At 38.0% G+C, this 20,185-nt stretch overlaps 1 protein-coding gene across 1 annotated transcript in view; it reads left to right on the top strand.

The window, feature by feature from the left end:
• WDFY3 (WD repeat and FYVE domain containing 3) overlaps positions 1-20,185 on the top strand; it is a 145,710-nt gene that overhangs the window by 110,158 nt on the left and 15,367 nt on the right. Inside the window, exons 36-54 of the mRNA XM_050895386.1 lie at positions 817-977; positions 1,559-1,788; positions 2,638-2,747; positions 3,622-3,804; positions 5,645-5,802; positions 7,255-7,332; positions 8,366-8,593; positions 9,419-9,472; positions 11,816-11,984; positions 12,201-12,364; positions 13,144-13,292; positions 13,559-13,679; positions 14,053-14,138; positions 14,499-14,579; positions 15,123-15,177; positions 15,531-15,650; positions 16,474-16,591; positions 17,762-17,868; positions 18,659-18,812. Coding sequence (XP_050751343.1) covers positions 817-977; positions 1,559-1,788; positions 2,638-2,747; positions 3,622-3,804; positions 5,645-5,802; positions 7,255-7,332; positions 8,366-8,593; positions 9,419-9,472; positions 11,816-11,984; positions 12,201-12,364; positions 13,144-13,292; positions 13,559-13,679; positions 14,053-14,138; positions 14,499-14,579; positions 15,123-15,177; positions 15,531-15,650; positions 16,474-16,591; positions 17,762-17,868; positions 18,659-18,812 — 2,526 coding nt within the window. The remainder of the gene's footprint in view (positions 1-816; positions 978-1,558; positions 1,789-2,637; positions 2,748-3,621; positions 3,805-5,644; positions 5,803-7,254; positions 7,333-8,365; positions 8,594-9,418; positions 9,473-11,815; positions 11,985-12,200; positions 12,365-13,143; positions 13,293-13,558; positions 13,680-14,052; positions 14,139-14,498; positions 14,580-15,122; positions 15,178-15,530; positions 15,651-16,473; positions 16,592-17,761; positions 17,869-18,658; positions 18,813-20,185) is intronic.

The following is a 20,185-nucleotide window of genomic DNA, read 5'->3' on the forward strand; positions in this document are numbered from 1 at the left end:
TGATTTGTCTTTCTCTGGGTGCAGCGCGTTACTAAAATAAATCCAGAATCATGTTACATGAAGCTTTGGGTCAGGTTCTCGGAAGAGTTTCCTGCCCTTACAAGTACTTCTGTGCAGCCCAGAAGCAGGACTTTGGTTTCCCCAGGCATTCCTTCTTCGAGGTTTTGCCAGCTTCCTCCAGGTGCGATGCTATCAGTTGCTTTATGTGCAGATGAGGCGACAAGTGACTAAATGTAGGTGAACTTCCAGAAAAATTGACACCACTGATGATTTTTTTTTTAATGAAAGCATTTGCACTTTTCAAGCTCCTCTTAATATAGCTGGACTGACATTTACGTACATGCGGACACATGCAGCTGATGCCCATTGACTCAGTTTTATTGAGCGAAGCACAGTGAGGGAGAATTGATGCTAGCTGATATCACTTGTCATGTCAAGGTGTTTAAAAAGGTTCTTTTCTTTTTGAAAGAGCAAAGGTATAATTTTAAAAAGCTACAGGTGGTTCTGCACACATACATCTCCAGTTGAAAAGGAGGACTGTACATAAATATGATGCCTCAGGATCACAGGAGTACCATTTCTTCTGGACTCTTCCTGCCCCAGTCCCCTCCTTTTTTGGTCTTTGTCCCTGTCCATTTCAAATGTTCACTTACCATCAAAGATCATTGTAGGGAAGCCATGAGGTTTTAGCCTTTTCATTAACTGAGTCTTTTTCTCTTTTACAGAAGTCTAGAAAGCACAGACTAATGTGAATGTATGTATGCAGATGTGTTTTTCTGATAAATAAAGAAAACTTTGGGGTTTTTTGTTACCTAGGGGAAGATGCATCTCTGCCTATAACAAGTGGAGGAAGCTACCAAGTGCTGGTGAACAATGTGTTTTATTTTACACAACGTGTAGTAGATAAGCTTTGGCAGGGCATGTTCAACAAAGAATCCAAACTTCTTGTGGACTTCATAATCCAGCTCATTGCACAGGTAACGGTGTTCTTCTATTAGTCTGCTTGCAAAAACATTTTCGCAGGTTACGTTAAAATCCATGGAGTGATGTCACTAAGCAACCTGCTAGTGGTGCGTGTCAGGTCAGCATAGAAGTATGCTTTTCTTCCCCAGGGTTTCTCTCTCTTTACTGAGCTTACCTAGCACATCTTGTCAGTGTGGAGTGGGGCTGTTTAATATGGGGCTGTTGAGTAAAAACTGCTTTCAGATGGCATTATTTTTTAGAAATCCCCAAAAATAAACAATGACATTTACCTCACATGAATTTTGGGGAGCTTCCTAGATTTCCTTGACATTTTTGGGAAGCTTCCTCATGCACTTTTATTGCAGATAGTTGGAAGACTTTTACTTTTAGAAATCAGCAGTGGCTTTATAGATGTTAAAATTGTAAGTGTATCATCATGTATTAATGTCATTTCGGTCCTTGAAATTCATGGAATTGATGCTTTTAGTAAAATACCGATTTTGAAAAATGAGCATGGGTCAATTCAGGGTAAGATTGTGTGCCAGTAAATTGATTTTCTGCTACTGTCTGATCATGGTTTTTTACTTCACATCAGTCAAAAAGAAGATCTCAGGGACTATCGCTGGATGCTATTTATCACTGCCTGAACAGGACCATCTTGTATCAGTTCTCAAGGGCGCACAAAACTGTTCCTCAGCAAGTGGCTCTCCTTGATTCCCTAAGGGTCCTTACTGTGAACAGAAACTTAATTTTGGGACCTGGAAATCATGATCAAGAGTTCATCAGCTGCCTAGCTCACTGCTTGATTAATCTGCATGTGGGAAGGTAAATATCTCAGACAGAAGTGCATTCCAGAACCAGGGCTGTGAAGTATTAAAATGACCTGTTCTCTCTCAGCAATGACAAAGTCAGCAAATTCTGGATGACTGTTTATAACTTTCCAGCCAGTGAAATGCAAGCAAGCCGAAGTGATTCATTTTGAAACAAAATTAGGTTTGAAGAGCCCAGGTATAGAGAACATTTTTACCTCCTTTTACAGAGGTATTTCAAAATATTAACACAAGTGCTTGTCTAACCATTTTGTTGTTATGCTTTGATAATTTGAAATGTTTTCAAGGTAGAAAGAACCACTGGTGCTAAGTAGTTAATAGTCAAAGGGATCTGTCACTAGATTTATTGTCTATTGAATCATTTCATACAAATTCCATATCTTAGTACTTGGATGCATAGCATTGAATAAGTCCAGTCAGGCATTAAATCAGATGCCCATGACAAATGCTGTAGACACCTGCTTTTCTGCATTGCTGCAAATGCCTGCCTGGCATTTTCATTTTTTCTTTCCAAAAAGATGTACAACTTGTGTTTCATCCAAAGACACTTGGGAAGCATCATCAGCAGAAATCCTAATGTTCTCCATTTGTGGCCTTGTCTGTTTTGTGTTTCTTCAAATATTACCGTCTTCCTCTAGTGACATGTCCATGGCATGTCATTTTTCATAAACCTTTGGTTCAGCTTGTGACCGCACATTATCAGAACTCAAGTGGACAGAAGTGAAGATACGTTGCTGTAGTAGCACATATTAATCTTTGTGATACTGTCACAGGGAATCAAATGCTTTAGCTTGGGGTTTTTTTTTTTTGCTCTGGTTGTTGTTAATTCATTGTGTATTTGTAGCAATGTTGATGGGTTTGGATTGGAAGCAGAAGCCAGGATGACAACTTGGCACATTATGATCCCCTCTGATATAGAACCAGATGGAGTCTACAATCAAGATGTCAGTGAAGGTAATCTGAGAGTGACAAAGCCACAGATGTCTGCTAATTTCACTTCTGTATTGTCATCACTAATCTTTTACCTCAGTTACTATTAGGGCTGGGGGTGTGTGTGTGTCAGGGGGGTGTATAAAAATATATAACAAATAGATGAAAAAATGCTTCAAAATACCAAGACAGACATATCCAGGATAAGTTACTGTTTTGTTAAAATAACAAGAGCTCTTCATTGTTTCCTGGACATGCACCAGAATTAGAAATACTGCTTTATATGCACTGAGTTGAATGCAACAGGAATGGGTCATTTTAAGTGTGCACCATGGTTTTGTATCAGCTGGATCTTACATGAGCATAGGTAAGAAATAATTGGTATAAGCTGTAAAATTATTATTCAGTGGCATCCTCAGGATCTTTTACTCAAAGGAAATTTATGAACTAGCTGTGGAAGAAAGGATTCAGTGATTTTTTTTTTTCTTACATGTATATATTTAATATTTATGCAGGTGTGTACTTATGCACATGGTCATATGTAAAAATATTAAAGCATAATATATGTATGGAATTATATATGTGTTTATAGACATATACTTCTATAAGATTTTTAGTCTCATTTTGTTAATAGATGGATATGGGAGAAGAATCACAACTAATCAGAGCCGGTGCTTCAGATTCATAGAGAAAAAATTGCCAAAATTAACTGTTAGATACTTTCTGATAGCATATAAATGGCAAAAAAAGACAGTCTGGCCAAAGGCATTTCACAAGTCATGCAAGAGGGGAAGAAACAAGAGTATAATTGCAGAAATTATTCTGTTCACTACTGTAAAAATACCAATTGTATAAGCATGGTAGAGAGCTTGCTGTTTGTGATCTTGTACCTATGCAGGTCGCCAGCTTCTTTTAAAAGCCATAAACAGAGTGTGGACAGAGCTGATCCATAGTAAAAAACAGGTTTTAGAAGAAGTTTTCAAAGTGACGCTACCTGTCAATGATCGTGGCCAAGTGGATATAACTGTTGCAAGACCTTTTATTGAGGAAGCAAGTTTAAAGTGTTGGCAAAATCATTTGGGTGAGTGTAACTGAGGATTTATCTGTCCTGAATGGTAGATTTCCCTGAAGTGAACCATATGCACTGGATGTTTTAATATGGGCTTAGCTTTTGTGTAGCAGTAAGTACTCTAAACTGTCACCGTTTAACATCTCTCATTCAGAAACTATACTGTGTATAGGATATACTTACACTCCACTGAACACAGGGCCTTTATTCAACACTGTTGGTGGTCTCAACAATGTCCTATGTTTGTGAGTCAGCATGCACCAAGTAGTGTATTGTGGATTACAGTGATGGAGTCATTTAGCTCCTTCCCATGAACACGTGGATTGGGGTGACCTGTGTTACCATTCTCAGGATTGGATGTGCCAGGCAGCGAGGGGGACCCCTCTTGAGCATGTCTGGGTGCAGCCTGCAAACTCTGTCTGGTGATACGATTGGAAATGTGTGACTGAGCAGTCCTTCTCTAGCAGCAGTGATACTCTGACTTCTTCTTGGCTGGGAAATTTGTTCAGCATAGGAAGCAGCTTTGCAGGAAAAGGACCTCGGAATCCTGGAGGACAACAAGTTAAGCACAAGTTAGCTCTGCACCTGTGTAATAAAAAAGGCCAACTGTTGCTGGACTGAATTAGTGAGAGTTTAGACAGCAGATAATAAAATTCCATAGATATGACTCCTTTGATGATTACACGGCTCTAAAGTAATTGAGGTTAACCTGGATGTACAGAAAGCATTTCTGGAAACTTGAAATACTTGTTTTTGTAGTCTCTGTATTTCTAGATGTGCTTTGTTCCTGGCTGATGTTTGCTCAAGTTTCCAGTATCTCCCTGATAGTCAGTATATTTGCAGAAATGTTTTGAGTAGAGTGAAGGATCTTTGGAGAAATTATTGCTATAAGAAGGTAGTAGTGGTTTTAAAAGAAGAAAAAGAAGGCTCAGAGGTAGAGTGAATTAAAGAAACAGTGAGGAACATGAGCATGTACTTTCTAAATCAAAGGTAACTGATATACAGTACGATCTGTTAGCTGAATATTGGGAGAATGTTAAACTGTTGAGAGAGTTGAACTAAGCTGTGATGTTTTTTACTTCAGTTTTAAGGTAAGCACACCAGTCTTGTGGACTTGACTATCAACTGGGATGGCTGTATGTGCACAAAAAGGTGCAGTAGGCCCACCTAGCTTCTCCGCTCAATACAGTGTATTTTGCTGCCAGATTGGTTAGTGGGGTCATGTTGTACCTCCTTTTTGAGTAGAGGTACGGTGCTCAGCTGCGGTTTTTTTGCTAGTATCTACAGTTTATAACATAAATGATATAAATTCTGTTATCTTTGTAACTGTTTTGAGAAAAAAATATTTCTCCAGACACTGTCTCCCTTCTTTGGAATGCCCACTTGTTCTTTAAGGGATGTAAATCAGCAAAATTAAAGTTGGCGGGGGTAGAGGGAGGCTAGGTAATGATTTTTTTTTTTTATACATAGCAGGTCACCTCTTCAGATGAGGACAGAATTCATAGCTCATGGACCCCGATTTTGATAATCAGTAAAAGGAGTAACTAAATCTGTTTGTTATGCTTCATTTCAAATGCAAGCAATTCCCAGATTTCACCTGGGGATCTTTCCTCATGCAAGTCATGAATGTTTGACAGGAATGTGAGTGCTGCTGGGTACTCTTAAAATAAACAAATAACAACAAAAAACCCCAAACAAACAAAAACCACACACAACCGCTAATCCCCAAAACACCCACCTTTTTCAAGCGGCAGCAAAGATTATTCTATTTTAAAAAAAACAGCTATAATGGGGGGAGGAAAAAAAAACCCCACCTAAAAAGTACTCCTAACACTTTCTGTTTGTTTTTCAGCTCATGAGAAGAAGTGCATCAGTAGAGGGGAGGCTTTGGTTCCAACCACACAGTCCAAACTTTCACGAGTTAGCAGTGGGTTTGGCCTCTCTAAACTAACTGGTTCCAGGAGAAACCGCAAGGAGAGTGGGCTCAGTAAACACAACCTCTCTACACAGGTAATTTCTGTCAATTAATAACACACAGTCTAAAATCCAGCAATGTATGTTCAGGGTTTGTGGTAAATATCCCAATGTAAGGAATCCTGCAGAGTGTGAAGTGATATCTGGTGCTTGGTTTTCTGTCCCCTTTTTGAATATCCAGACTGGGCATCTTGCTTCTGTGTGTCCTAATCTAGTAGGTGTATCTGCATCTCTGTAACATTAACTCTTTGTTGTTGGTGAGACTGCTCAGCTGCTTCTCGTTACATATATGCTTTATTGCTTTGCTAGTCTGGGTCTTAAATTCGGTTTGCAATACTGCTCTGAAATAGAAGCTGTGAGATAGATGCTTGTCCTTTTTTCCATCCTGCCCCCAAGATTATGTGGATTAGGAAAATCCCTATATGACCATGTATGTATCATGACTAAACAAATGCTGCTTTGCACTGTTTTTATCGTACTACAGAGAAGAGTTCAGCAAAACAGTATGTGATGGTAGAACTCGACATTTGCTTTACAAACCTGCTTGCTTAAAAAAAAACAATAAAATTTAAAAAAAAAGTTAGACTGGAGTAGCACAGCAGTGGTGCTCTCAGTAGGACAGTACCTGGTGGGGCATTGCAAGGAGTTAGTATAAAGTATTTAAGGCATTGGAAACAAAGGAAAGAGAGGGGTTTGAAAGTTTTGGAGGATTGAGCTCTTACTGTATTTAGCACTTGAAACACTGGGGGCATGTTGGATCAAGGGGGCCAGGTATATTCTGCCACAAGGAAATGTGTAACTCCTGTTGACTTAATGAGGAGTTTGTGTCCTGTGGAAAAAAATACATTGCCAGTTCTCTTTCTGATCTGAAAATTACTCAGTGGCTTTGATAAAATAACGAATTCTCAGTGCTCTCAGTCATTTTCCTGGTGAGCAGGCATACACATTAAAATGAAAAGGAAGAAACTCACAAATTGAGCTGACAGGAACCATTGCTGGCTGTATCAGTAGAGGGAGCAATAAGTGAAAACAGGTATATTGTGATACAGAGTGAGGAGTGCTGGGTGTCTTGAGGATTTCCCACAAACTAGGCAGCATCCAAAAAATATTACTTAAAAAGAAATAGGGAAAAATAGTAATATTTGTCAGTGCAATCTTAGGCTGTTTGGGAATGTTCTGAACTGTTAGTCGCATTTGGAATATTTTCCAAATGTTTCCCAGTTTCTTTTAACGGATATTCCTATACATGAATTTACTGCCTCTTTAAAAAAAACAAAAGAAGAAAACAGCACACCAAACAAAACCTTAAATACTGTTGCATGCAGTATTTTGAAATTCATCATCTAAGTCTTTTTTTTTTTTTTTTTTATTTTAGAAACTATACTTTGTGAGCAAGTTTAGCAAGGTGATGTATTCATAGGCTTTTCATTAAAACAAAATCTTCTTTTATAAAGTGTCATTCTGTCTGTCCTCTTACCTTTGTATTAGGAAATTTCCCAGTGGATGTTTACTCACATTGCAGTGGTTCGGGACCTGGTTGATATGCAGTATAAGGAATATCAAGAGGTATGGTTCAGAGGATTAATTACCTGACACTGATATTTTGACCTGTTAGGTTATACCGATCCCATTTCTCAGTATGGGGCTTGTAAAATATTAGGTTGTCACTGGTGAAATGCTTGAATGTTTAGATACAGTTGTTTTTTTAAGAGTTTTTTACAAGCAGTCAAATAAACAAATGAGGAAACTCATTTTGATGTGGTTGTAGATGAAAACTCTTGTAGCAATATTACATGTTAAATCTTAATTTTTTTCAAGAAGCTTAAGTAGTCTTTTCTTAGAAGTGTAAAAAAAAAGTGAAAAAAAAGAAAAAAGAGAGATTGGAACTATGCTAGAATATGCTGTCTTTCTAAAACATTGTACAAAAACTTAAGAGAAGATGCAAAGAAGCATTGTGTACAAACACTACTTTTATAGTAACACAAAGAAAATTTTATGGTACCTCTCCCAAATCATGCAGTGATAGAAAGTGGCTGCTCTGTGCCTTCCAGAATGAAATCAGTGCACCCTGTGGTTTCTTCCAGACATCCCCAAAGACCTTTGGTTCAAACTAGTTGCTGAGCTGCGTGCTATAAATCTTAAGAAATCAGCTTCTGAGAGAAACAAGTCATTGAAAGCAATTAGCTAAAAAAAAAACCAACCACCAAACTTTGCTTCATTTAACTTCTCTCTCCAGTGTAAATACAGGCAGGGAAGGCCTCCAAAACAATTTTTGTTTTCATTCTTAAAATCCTTTTTCAAAATCAGTGGATTAGTGTTACATTTCTTTCACATTTGCCATTTAGAAATACATTCAATTAACGATACAAACCAAAAGCAGAGCTTTTACCTTCCTTTTTTTCCTTTTTCGTTGAGAATACAATAGGAACCCTGCTTTTATGGTAACTGACACTGGAAATCTCATTGAGGTGTACTAGAAAATGCTACTAGAATTATCATTACAGGTTTTTCTGTAACGTAGTGAAAATGTCTCTGCTTACTCCAGAGACTGGCTTAAAAGCATCACTCCTGATGCATATACAAATGTCTTTGTATTCAGCGTCAGCAGAATGCATTAAAATATGTGACAGAAGAGTGGTCTCAAATTGAATACGAGTTACTACGAGAGCGAGGTCTGTGGGGTCCCCCCATTGGCTCCCATCTTGACAAGTGGATGTTGGAGATGACTGAGGGTCCCTGCAGAATGAGGAAAAAGATGGTGCGAAATGACATGTTTTATGTTCAGTATCCCTACATGCCTGAAGCTGAGCAAGAAACAAACTTGCTGGTAAGTATTCAAGATTTTGTGATGAGTGATTTTATGCCCTGTTGTAAAATCCGTATTTTTTTATAAGTTTTTCTTAAGAAGCGTATTTTACTCTGTTGATATTACCTGGTATTCTGTCTATATGTCCTAAATGGTTGGTAAGGTCCAGCTGTTCCTTATAGTATATTTAGGGAAGGGACTGAATCACTCGGCTCAAAACTAAGTGAACTTGAAGACTAGCAATTGCAACATAAGATGAGGTGTGCTTGCATCAGCTAAGTGATCATGCCAGTGAACAGCAGAGGCATGTTCACAAGCCTCTAGAGGCTGAGAAGTACCATAACTATGGGGGGTCTCAGTCAGAGTTCTCGGCCTTATGCTAGATAACGTGGTAAACAGTGATCTGAAAAAAAAGAAAAAAACCAAACAGGCTACGGGCCTTGGTTTGGGTGTGTTTGTGAAATATACTTTCATCCGTCTGCAAATATGAACGTGGGCTGTGTAGCAGAAATGCACATGGCCTTTGAAAGCTTGGCAGTTAGTTCCTGTTAATTTTGGTACGCTGTTTTTAAGAAATGGAGCAGTCTTTATTGTGTCTTTTTAGGCATGCGTGTATGCATGCAGGATTTTTTTTCCTCAAATTAAGCTGAATGTCAAAGTACGTAAGCAAACGAAAAATAGCATTCAACCAGTCTTAAACCATTAGGTATATTTGTCTGCTTGCAATCTGACACACAATAGCTGTAGTGACAGTCTAATTCACACGAAGTGGAGAACATGCCATCATACATTCTTCTCAAAAGTGTTCTTTCTCTGATGCTTATATAATTGATGCCCTGTTTTCAGTCTGACTTCTCAAGTAGACTTCCTGAGACATCTGATGATACCATTCCTCAAAAGGTAAATAAACAAGTACACTGACTGAAAGAATGTAAAAGAAATACTTTTTTTCCTTCTGCATGTTAGGCAATCTTAACAAGGCTTCTACGTTTGGCTTTCAACTTGCTCTTTCAGTAAATATTTCCAGGCCTAAAGATTTTTTCAGTAATCACGTTAGAAGATGTTACCGTGCTTTCCTCAACCTTCACCTAATAAAACTTTCTGTAGATCTTACCTTCTTTGCTGCACACTAACAGGCTGTGTTGGGCTGTGCTATCACTGTTCTCACTGTGTGAAGTGTTGTGGCTTTGGGATCTGAACTAATGGGTGGTGGAACATGTTTAGTAATGGGCAACACGATCACTTGGAAGCACTTACAGGGAAAGTAAGTGTTTCTTTCTAAGGGAGGATCTGGTGAGCAGTTTTTCTCCTTTTTGGCCATAATGGGCTGTAACAGGCCTACTATTGTTAGACCCCAGATTAATTGTGTCTTAGCTGACTCTTCTTCTCATTTTTACTATTAATGAAATACACACATTTGTTTCAAAAATATGAATCCTACCCTGAAAATAACAGACTTGTTTGGAAGTGGCTGCTCTGCAAGCATTTCAGTATTATGCTGCTTCTCTGTTAACTACATTCGCGGTTTTGCCCATCACTAAGTACAATGTGTAATGTGCTTTCACTCATTTTGAATTACATTCAACAATAAACTGATACATATAAATGAAAGTAATTCTATTATACAGAATATCTAATATAAATTGTTACTGTTTTCCTTTCTTCGTGTTAGCAGTGCTGGTTAGGATTTCTCTTTGTAGGCTATACATAAGTTGTTTCCACAGAGGTTTTAAGCATGATTTAAGTGGCATTTTTGTGGTGATAAGGAGTGAAGACTTAGTTGAATGTAAGTGAGCAAATTAGATCACAGTGCCTTAAATTTTTGATTTTGGGGGCAGCCAATTTGACCTGAAATAATAAATCTCTGTGTTGCTGATCTTAATCTCTTCGTCATCCCGAGCATCCACTTGTAATAAGGCTAGTTTGATTTTATGAGTCATTGAGTTTCCCACTATACTATCATACAGATGAACCAAAAAAAAAGTACATTTTATGTATTTCCTGTTATTACTGCAGAAGTGGACAAGGGAAAATCTGGACTGAAATGGCAGTGACATTCTACAATTCTACATAATGTAAAGCATTGAACTGGATTTATAATAATACTATTTTGTAACTATCCCAACCTAATTTTGAAATTCATGGGAAATAATGCTACAAAACAAAAAAAAATTATTTGTGATGGAGAACTGAACACATTCACAAAGCTTTCTAGAGGGTGAGGTTAAACAGTAGCTGGAGAAGAAAATTTTCAACTGTGGTATAAAATCAATGGATTTTCATCCATCCATGTGCATCAGTGTGTTTTGATTTCGGAAAGGCTCTTGGCTCTTTAATACCTCTTTTATCTTCACCTATAGCTCCTGTGATCATTCTGAGATATTTATTGTCCTCATTTAGTTCATTCTTCTATTTCGAATGTTACCTCCATAGTCAAGTAGAGGAATATAAGAATTAGCCTGTGGTGGGGGACAGGACGGACAAAGGAAAAGAAAAAAAACAACCAAAAAACCCCACAAAAAATCCCCTCAACAAAACCAACCCCAAACAAAACAAAGAAAAAAAACCAAAACCAAAAAACCACCACCATAACAAAATGTATCATAATCTGTTGTCACCCAAAGGTACAAACAGTGCTTGAAGAATTACTTTGGTTAAATGGATACTCTTATGCCGGTCTGCTGCCCACAAACCGTCAGAAGCTTTACTAAAAAATAAACAACTGAATGAATTAAGAATTTCTGAGCCTTAAAGCCAGTCCCTGGCTGCTTTTAGTTCATATCAACTTCCACATATCTGTATGTTTCCTTGAGGCAATTTTTTATTCAAACTATTGCCTAGCAAAGAAGTCAGCTGGCTAACGAATAAGCTGCATATGTTGTAGGGAGTTATGAAAGATGATAAAATGGCCAGCTGATCTACCAATCTTAAGTACAAGCATCCCAGCCTTTTGTGACAGTTCATAACATAGTGGCCACACTTCTTACTTCCCATGTTGCAGGTCTATCTGCAGGCATTTCTGCAACCCCATTATTACTTGAGTGGCTGAATAACTCCCTTGCAAATTAGCTGACAGATTAGATCTACTGAAGAGTCGCTGTTTCTGTATGTGTTGGTATATGACTGAGCACACACAAAACACTTGATGGGCATGCACTGTGCTGCACACAGTATTCCTGAAACACGTTCACTGAAGTGAGTGAGCAGTTGACTGACCAAGCAATTTCTTCAATTATTTCTAAGAAACCTGCTCGTTACCGAAGAGCTATAAGTTATGACAGTAAGGAGTACTACATGCGCCTGGCTTCTGGAAACCCTGCAGTCTTTCAGGATGCTATAGAAGAGAATACAGTGGGTGAAACAACTCAGCAGGAGCCAGAACATGGGGAGGACACTATTGCAAGAGTCAAAGGTTAGATCATTTGTTCTGTCCTGAACTGTTTTCTTTAAATTTATCTTCCTTTATATCTTCTCATGCATTTGGATTAAGACAAGCATAAGGATCCTGTAGGACTCTTGTTTTTCTGTCTTAGTATTGGATCAGTAATTTCAAAGTTCAATAGGTTTTGTGAAGTGAATTTTTTGTGTGTCAGGTTTTTACTTATCTATCTCTGTTCTTCTTTTCCAGGCCTGGTGAAGCCTCCCCTGAAACGATCTCGCTCTGCTCCTGACGGAGGAGATGATGAGAACCAGGACCAATCACAGGATCAAATTGTTGAGGGGAGTTCAATTGATGAAGAAGAGAAGACTGACAATACAACTTTGCTTCGACTTCTTGAAGAAGGAGAGAAGGTACTGTGTACTTCAAACTACACTAAGCACTTACTGTATTGGAATTTCTGCATTCCATGCTGCAAGCATGAATAAATGTCTTAAATACCTTCCCTGATCTACAGGTCTGAATTTGCTTAATATTTTGTCACCTTCTTCCTTGAAATCAAATGTGTGCTCTGGTTCAAAGAGATTCGAAGCTGAAAACCCTGTACTGGAAACATTCGTTTTCTTTCCTTCTGCCTGCTAGGGAAAAAAGTACCTGTCCTGAAATGAAAGCTATGAGCTATCTCATGCTTGGATTATTATCCTGTCGGCTTAGTGAGTCCAGACGGAAAATATATATTGAAAATATAAATAGTGAACTTGGCAGACTGTCTATAATTAATTGTTCCCTTCATTAGAATGAAAAACCTTGATAACTAGTATTTTATCCCCATGAACAGTGTTGAATGACCGTGCTGCGTATTTGGTATTTCAGACTTTGTCTGTCTGAAGTATATACATTTGTGATCACAGTCAAGTGGGCTACAGATTCTAAAATATGCTCAGGAAGCATAGCGCGAGTGGATAAGTTGGTAAATATATAGATCTATATTATACAGAGGAGGGTTTACTTAGCTCCCTTCCCAATTGCTAATTGCAGGCGTTAGGTATAACTCTGATTAAGGAGGAAAATAGCAGAATTTCTGCTGTACCTACAAGTGATAAAGCAGTGTCTGGGGCTTGTTCTAACAAAGCAACCATCTGAGTCTGAGCTCGTTAACCTGCTTTTGCTAAGTGTCTGCTTTTCATTACAGATTCAGCATATGTACCGCTGTGCTCGGGTTCAGGGTCTTGACACCAGCGAAGGGCTGCTTCTCTTTGGGAAAGAGCACTTCTATGTCATTGACGGATTTACCATGACAGCCACCAGAGAAATACGGGATATTGAGACACTGCCCCCAAAGTGAGTAGATTAATAGTTTCCTCAATCTTTAATAGCTGAACAAGAAGTATTTAATGAGATTTTTGAGGAGTCAACTCCAAAATAATGTCAGATTCAGAAAGACCTCAGGAGCAGTTTCCTCTGTGCTCACCAATTGCTTAATGTAGTATGGTACATTGTGAAAATCAGCTGTTCCTATAACTGGACTCTCATATGAATTAAGAGAATAATTCTTTTAATTTATCTTTTCAATCACTTCTCTCTTACCTGTTTATGCTCATTTACAGGATGCATGAGCCAATCATACCTAGGGGAGCAAGGCAAGGTCCAAGTCAACTCAAAAGAACATGCAGCATTTTTGCATATGAAGATATTAAGGAAGTACATAAAAGGAGATACCTTTTGCAGGTAACTTGGACACTGTATTTGGCTTGAGGAGCCAAATTTGGAATTTTTTGACGATGTTGTAATTTTTTAAAAGTAAAATAAATACATAACTGATCAGTATTTGGAAAGTGAAGCTATTCACTGTGTTGAAATTGAAGTACTTAAGTTGGGTATCCTTGTTTGAACATTTGGCTTACCATGGTTTAGTTTATTGGTGTATTAGTGAATTTTAGTGTTCCGAAAATAAAACATCTGGCTGCACTAAGCAAAATCTGCTTCACCATAATTTGATGTCAGATGTAGTACAGTATGACTAAACTGGTCTGCGCCTGACCTTCAGAGGTAACAATCAAATGTGTTAGCATTGACATGGGTTTGTCCTCTTTGTTTTCAGCCAATTGCAATTGAAGTTTTCTCAGGAGATGGACGGAACTATCTTCTAGCTTTCCAAAAAGGGGTTAGAAACAAAGTTTATCAAAGGTACTGTAAAATAAGTTAGAACATTTAATCTGAATATTTGCAAATATCCGTGTTGAGCCATATTTGAGCCTACAGTGACCTAACAACCAGAAGCAGATTGGAAGAGTGATGGGTGTTAGGCAGTGGATAACCTGCTAGCAACTTAGTGCTGCACAAAAGAACCACTAGGAAGTGCTAATGCCTGCATGCAAAACTTGCGGTATGCATTCAGTGAGAAAAGGGTCATTCCGTTTTGTTGAAGATATTACGTAGCTGCTCAAAATGAAGTCTGTAACTGTACTAAATGCACTCTGTTTCTAAGGAAAAGACATACCGAGGACAGAAACACTAATCTTAATCTCCTTTTAACTGCTGATGCAGGTTTTTGGCTGTGGTACCATCTCTAACTGACAGTTCGGAGTCGGTGTCTGGGCAGAGACCAAACACCAGCGTAGAGCAAGGGTAGGTGATTCTGTTCCTCACGAGCTCTGTAGCTCATCAGTTTCAAATAAATGATGCATTAAGGTCAGGATTCACTGGAGAGTACTGCAACCTCAATTTAAAATTGGGCATTACCAAAATAAATAACTAGTGATGTTGTGCTCCAGTTATTTAAAATGTACTAATATCATTGGCTGCATTGGTAATCTTCTTACTAATTAATATATGCTATCAGGATTAATGTTATCGATATACAGACATGTTCTGAAAGGAATTGGAATGCCAAAGCCATTAGATTTGTCCAAGTTGTTCAAGATATTTTGCTCATCGGCAGCCTGTTAGATACATTTGTACTTGCACTGAATTGCATAATTAATGTGCATAATTTTAACAGTATGTGCTTAGAAATAAGAAAAGGCACTGCTAAAGCAAAAAGGAACAAAGCCCTGTTTTTCTAACTGTGGCAATTTACAAGTTTTAATCTTAAAACTTTGGATTGTCTTGTGAAGATGTAACCCAGATCTTACTGCAAAGTCAGAAAATGGACTTCCTTCTTCCCATTAGGTCTGGCTTGCTTAGCACTTTAGTGGGAGAAAAATCTGTTACTCAAAGATGGGAAGTAAGTATGAAAATTTTGGGGTTTTTTTGTATTTAATTCCACATTTTGTAGTGATACGTAATTAATCAGTGCACATAAGTTGCATCCTCTTATTCGAACAGGTGGAATATACTACTATAGAAAGTGTATCTCAGCATTTTAGTTTGTAGTATTTCATGATATCATCAAACAGGAAATGGTTCTACCGTTGAAAATGCAAGGGGAGGGACTGTGGTAAAAGTAGAGTGAGCAATGTAATACTGAAGTAAATTTTGTATGTTTGGGGAGAGCTGAACACTTTGACAGTCTGGCAGCATAGATATTTGATTGTTTAAAGTGAACACTTTACAGTGCTGTTATCTGTCTTCCTTAAGAGAGGAGAAATCAGTAACTTCCAGTACCTGATGCACTTAAACACTCTGGCGGGCAGATCCTATAATGATCTCATGCAGTACCCTGTCTTTCCCTGGATCCTCGCAGACTATGATTCAGAGGTAAATAAAATATCTTGTCAGCCTTGTCAGTAATCTTTTATATGTTGGAGGTTTTGCAAATATTACAGCTGGCTCATACTGCCTTGGTAAAACTGAGGCTTATCTTTATTGCCAGTTGTTTGATTTCATCAATTTTTTAATGTTCCTCCCACTTACCAGTGGGTAAGATATTAGAGATTCTTGGCCATCCCATGTGGGCAGGTCCTTGCCTGCACTGACTTTACAGATGTTACTGGACTGTGCACAGGTGAGGGTCGGGATACATAGCTTGTTCTAAGGCAGTTACCTCTCTATGTCGCAGCAGTTCCTGTAAGTCTTTGTATTAGCTTTCTACTGAATATCCTGAAGGACGTTATGCTCACAGAGAAAGCACACTTGTCCAGAAGGCTGTGGTCGGGGCTACTATGAAATCTGGCCCCATGGTGAAGAATTTGCTTTTGAAAAAGATGAAACATCCTATTAATGCTTTTGTGGGCAGCCATTCCTACCAGCCAGACTGTAACATAAAATATCGTTAGGGTGCATGTTGAGTGTTCAAGAACAGAATTAGGGGGAATTGGGGAACAGGATGAGGGGAGCAGGGCAAAAATTTTCTGGAGCCCAGATGTGACTTAAAATAAAAAACACTGACTCTCTTAGATCAGACTGAAGGACTGTTTTAAACATATCCAACATTGCACCTGGTGTGTGTGTAGAAAACAAAGATGACAGCCTTAGGAGGTATGTGGTGTTAAATATGGTAATCAGCAGTGTTGAAAGGCTTTGTTTGGTTTTTGGTTTGTTTTTTTTTTTTATAAAATTGGTGTCCGTTTTATTTTTAAAGGAACTGGATCTTACAAATCCCAAGACATTCAGAAACCTGGCCAAGCCCATGGGAGCTCAAACAGAAGACAGGTTAGCCCAGTACAAGAAGCGATACAAAGATTGGGAAGATCCCAATGGTAAGTAATGATACATCCTGCAGGAAGAGCAGAGGGACATGTGCCTGTCACATGATGGGAGGGAGTAATGGATTTTTATATTACAGGTCAAGAGGTCTGGAAGTGGATATGCAGAACTCTACCGTGGTTTTTAGTGACTCTCCAACAAATACTAAATTAGAGCAAAGGGGCGTTGGTTTTCTTGCTGTGGTGTTTGTTTTAAATCCGAATTACAGCTTTTTTTAATATGTAAAAATAAAGACAAAACAGTTGCACGTTCAGCACAGTTTAACATTGTGTAAAGGCTAGACAATGGGCAGGCACATGAAGCACGCAACCAGTTGTCTCTACTAATACAGTTTGAGTGCTGCTGCAAGAAAATAAGTTGTACAAAGGAAGGGGAATACTTCTGCATTAGCAGTACTCTAGCTTTTTCATTTCTTGTCTTAATGCGTGTTTTTTTTGTTAAGGAAACAGCATTTTCTTAGCTAAAAAAAACCTCAGAATGAGATGCAATTAAGTTACGTATTCTTGATTTTAGAGCTTCCTTATATATTGAAAATAAAACTTGTGCGTTTGGCAAGGCAGCTATTATATGATAAATTTCTTCTTGTGTGCTTTTATTGAAGACACAAGCCTGTTTAACTACTGCAGTGCTGTTCTGTATCAAACAACAGCAGGTGGCAAAGATGTTCATTTCTAGAAATGAATCAGTATGTTCTAAGTGTATTTATGCAGACTTTTTGCCAGGAAATTAAGAAAGTAAAAGCTGTACAAAATCTGTAGCCAACAATTCTGAGACGTATTTCTGCCCAAGCCTTTAATTCCACAGTAACCAATAAGACTAAAAGTAAAAAAAAAATAAAATGTTTCTTCAGCAGAAATCACCATAGCTGCACTGCAACATTTCAATTAGTTAAAATAAAAAATGACTAACCATTCAGTACGGCTCTGCAGAAGCCCATTGAATTAGGGCTACTGGACTGCAGCCAAAATGCAAGTGGTGGCCATGACAAAACATAAAACTTTCATATTCTAGAGAGGGAAAGTTACAAATTCCAATTTTAAATGTGTCCAAGGTCACAGAGTAATTAAAATGAAACACTAATTAATTTTTTTTTTCAGTTAGTACTGATTCTGTCACCTAACTGCTTTATTTGTTCTATGTTTATGATTTTTAATCTTCTGCAGGGGAAACCCCAGCTTATCACTATGGGACCCACTATTCATCGGCCATGATAGTGGCTTCCTATCTTGTCCGGATGGAGCCTTTTACTCAGATTTTCCTACGGTTACAGGTAAAAATTACATCACCTTACTTTGTGTTTCTTTCCTGCTGTACATTTGAGACCTAAGTGAAAAATACGATCAATTAGCTTAGTTTTCATCAAACATGGCAGAAGAAATATTTTTAGCAGAGTTGTTATTGCCTGGGAGGTTTTTGATGTTTCTTTGTAAAAGATGTAATGGAATTCACATTTTTTTTCTTGTAGTTTGAACATTTTTCTAAATGTATGCAGAACAAAATATCAGCAGACAAAAACCAAAGCAAATTTTATTGTGAAAAATACTTTGCTCGTCATGCTTTATTTGTCTGTTGTTGAAAGAATCATGCGCCAGTTGTTTAGTTCTGTGCTGGAGGTGTTGAAAGATTGTTATTTTAAACCAATATGTCTATCCAAAGAGTTATTTTAGTACTGAGTGTCAAAATAAACAAACGTTTGCAGAGCCTGGAATTGTTTACCGGTTTGATGGGTAATGGGATTTGTAACATTGTATGTCAAATATTTTCCTAGACAGAAGCCATCAGGCAAAAAGATTTGTGTTTCTCTGGAAGAGACTAAACTTTGAAATAGGACTAGATGACTTCTTAAAATTCTGTATATCTCTATCTCAGTGCTTTATGTTTACTATTATCGTGTATCAAAAAGTAATGCAGCTGTTTAAATCCGTTGCGTTAGAGGAAGAAACATGCTACGTTCTATAGTGTCTTTATTAGGCAGAGGATGTTCTGATTTGTCTTCTTGGCAAAATCTGCTGTGCTGAGAGATACTCTGATGCTGACGTGCTTCTCGCTCTGTCCCGCAGGGCGGTCACTTTGACCTGGCTGACCGAATGTTTCACAGCGTACGGGAGGCTTGGTATTCAGCGTCGAAGCACAACATGGCAGATGTGAAGGAACTCATCCCAGAGTTCTTCTACCTCCCCGAGTTCCTGCTCAATTCCAACAATTTTGACCTAGGTAGGCAGAAAGAGCTTAGTAGCATTGCTATGGGTGTGAGAGCAGTGCCAGAGAGTCTGACATGAGAAAAGTGTCTCATAATACGGACAGAAAAAGGTCTGTTTAACTGCATGAGAAAATGATAGATGACTTGCACGTTCTGACATGAAAGCATAAGCAGGACTACTTCTGGTATTTCCTGATACTACATGTTTATTCAGTATTATTATATTTGAAAGTCTGAATGATTCAGAACTCATCATTTCATCAGGAAGAGAGTAGCAGGAATTCTTATTTCCTCTGTGATACCTCAGATTTATTTTTTGAGACTTACCAGACTTAAGATATTTTCTCAAGCAGTGAGTGCTCATTTTAAGCAGTTAATGCAAAGTTTGTTCTGAGAATTGTTGAACAGGACACTGAAACATCCAAAAAGGATCTTTGCTTGGAGTGGCGTGTTTTAGTTGACTTAGTTTTTTACCAGTTCAAAATGCACAGATAATCATATTTTACTTGGAGTTTCTCTGGTTTGCATTTTTCTCCATGTAACTTGCAACTCCATGATGGTGTTCACCATCTTTTTTGCATATTTTTTTAAGCTTTGCAAAATCTGTTTGACAGTCTTCACTTTTAGAACTTCCTCTTAAAGTATTCCTAGAGGTTTTGTTGAAATGTTGCAGTTAGCTTTTGTGAGAGTGATTATTCAACAGGAGTCAAATTTCACACCTATTGGCCATAGGAGATACATGTTCCTTGGTATGTATGTCACTCTTAACAGTGGCATTAAGCTCTTATTTTCTAAGCTCTGTACTGTGACTCTAATAGCAATAATAAAGATTAATCAAGTTGTAGGTTTTAATGGCCTCAAATCCTTTGTTCAAAATGTATTGTAAGAGATTGGAAGCACAACCTTACAAAACCAAAAGCAAAACCAAAAGAACACCCTGCAAAACCTCTCCCAAGTATATTTCACGCAGAAGGGTATGGCCATTACCAGAAAAATGTTGAGGTCTTGTCCACTTAGCTCCGTATCTGATAATTTTGGACTGTGACCATCAGAGTCCTAGAAATTCTTCATTGAGCATTTGGAACAACAGTAGAAAAGGTTTTGTTATGAACAACTGTCAAACACTGTGTGATACTTTTGATTGTGTTAATTTGTAGCAGTCCTGCTTTCCTTCCCCCCAGATAAAGAGAGGAAGATTCAAAGTCTGGTGATGTAAGCAATGTTTCTGTTGGAGCAATGTACTTAGTACTTCTCTACCCCTGTAAACTTGGAAATTTGTTGGTGTTCCTCTGAGCTAATAGGAAGCATGGAATTGTCTCTTGGCAACAAGCGACAAAACAAGAATATAACTGGGAAGTCTTAACAAATACATTTTTAGTAATTGCAA

This window comes from Gymnogyps californianus, chromosome 4 (assembly GCF_018139145.2).
Source record: "Gymnogyps californianus isolate 813 chromosome 4, ASM1813914v2, whole genome shotgun sequence".
NCBI lineage: Eukaryota > Metazoa > Chordata > Aves > Accipitriformes > Cathartidae > Gymnogyps > Gymnogyps californianus.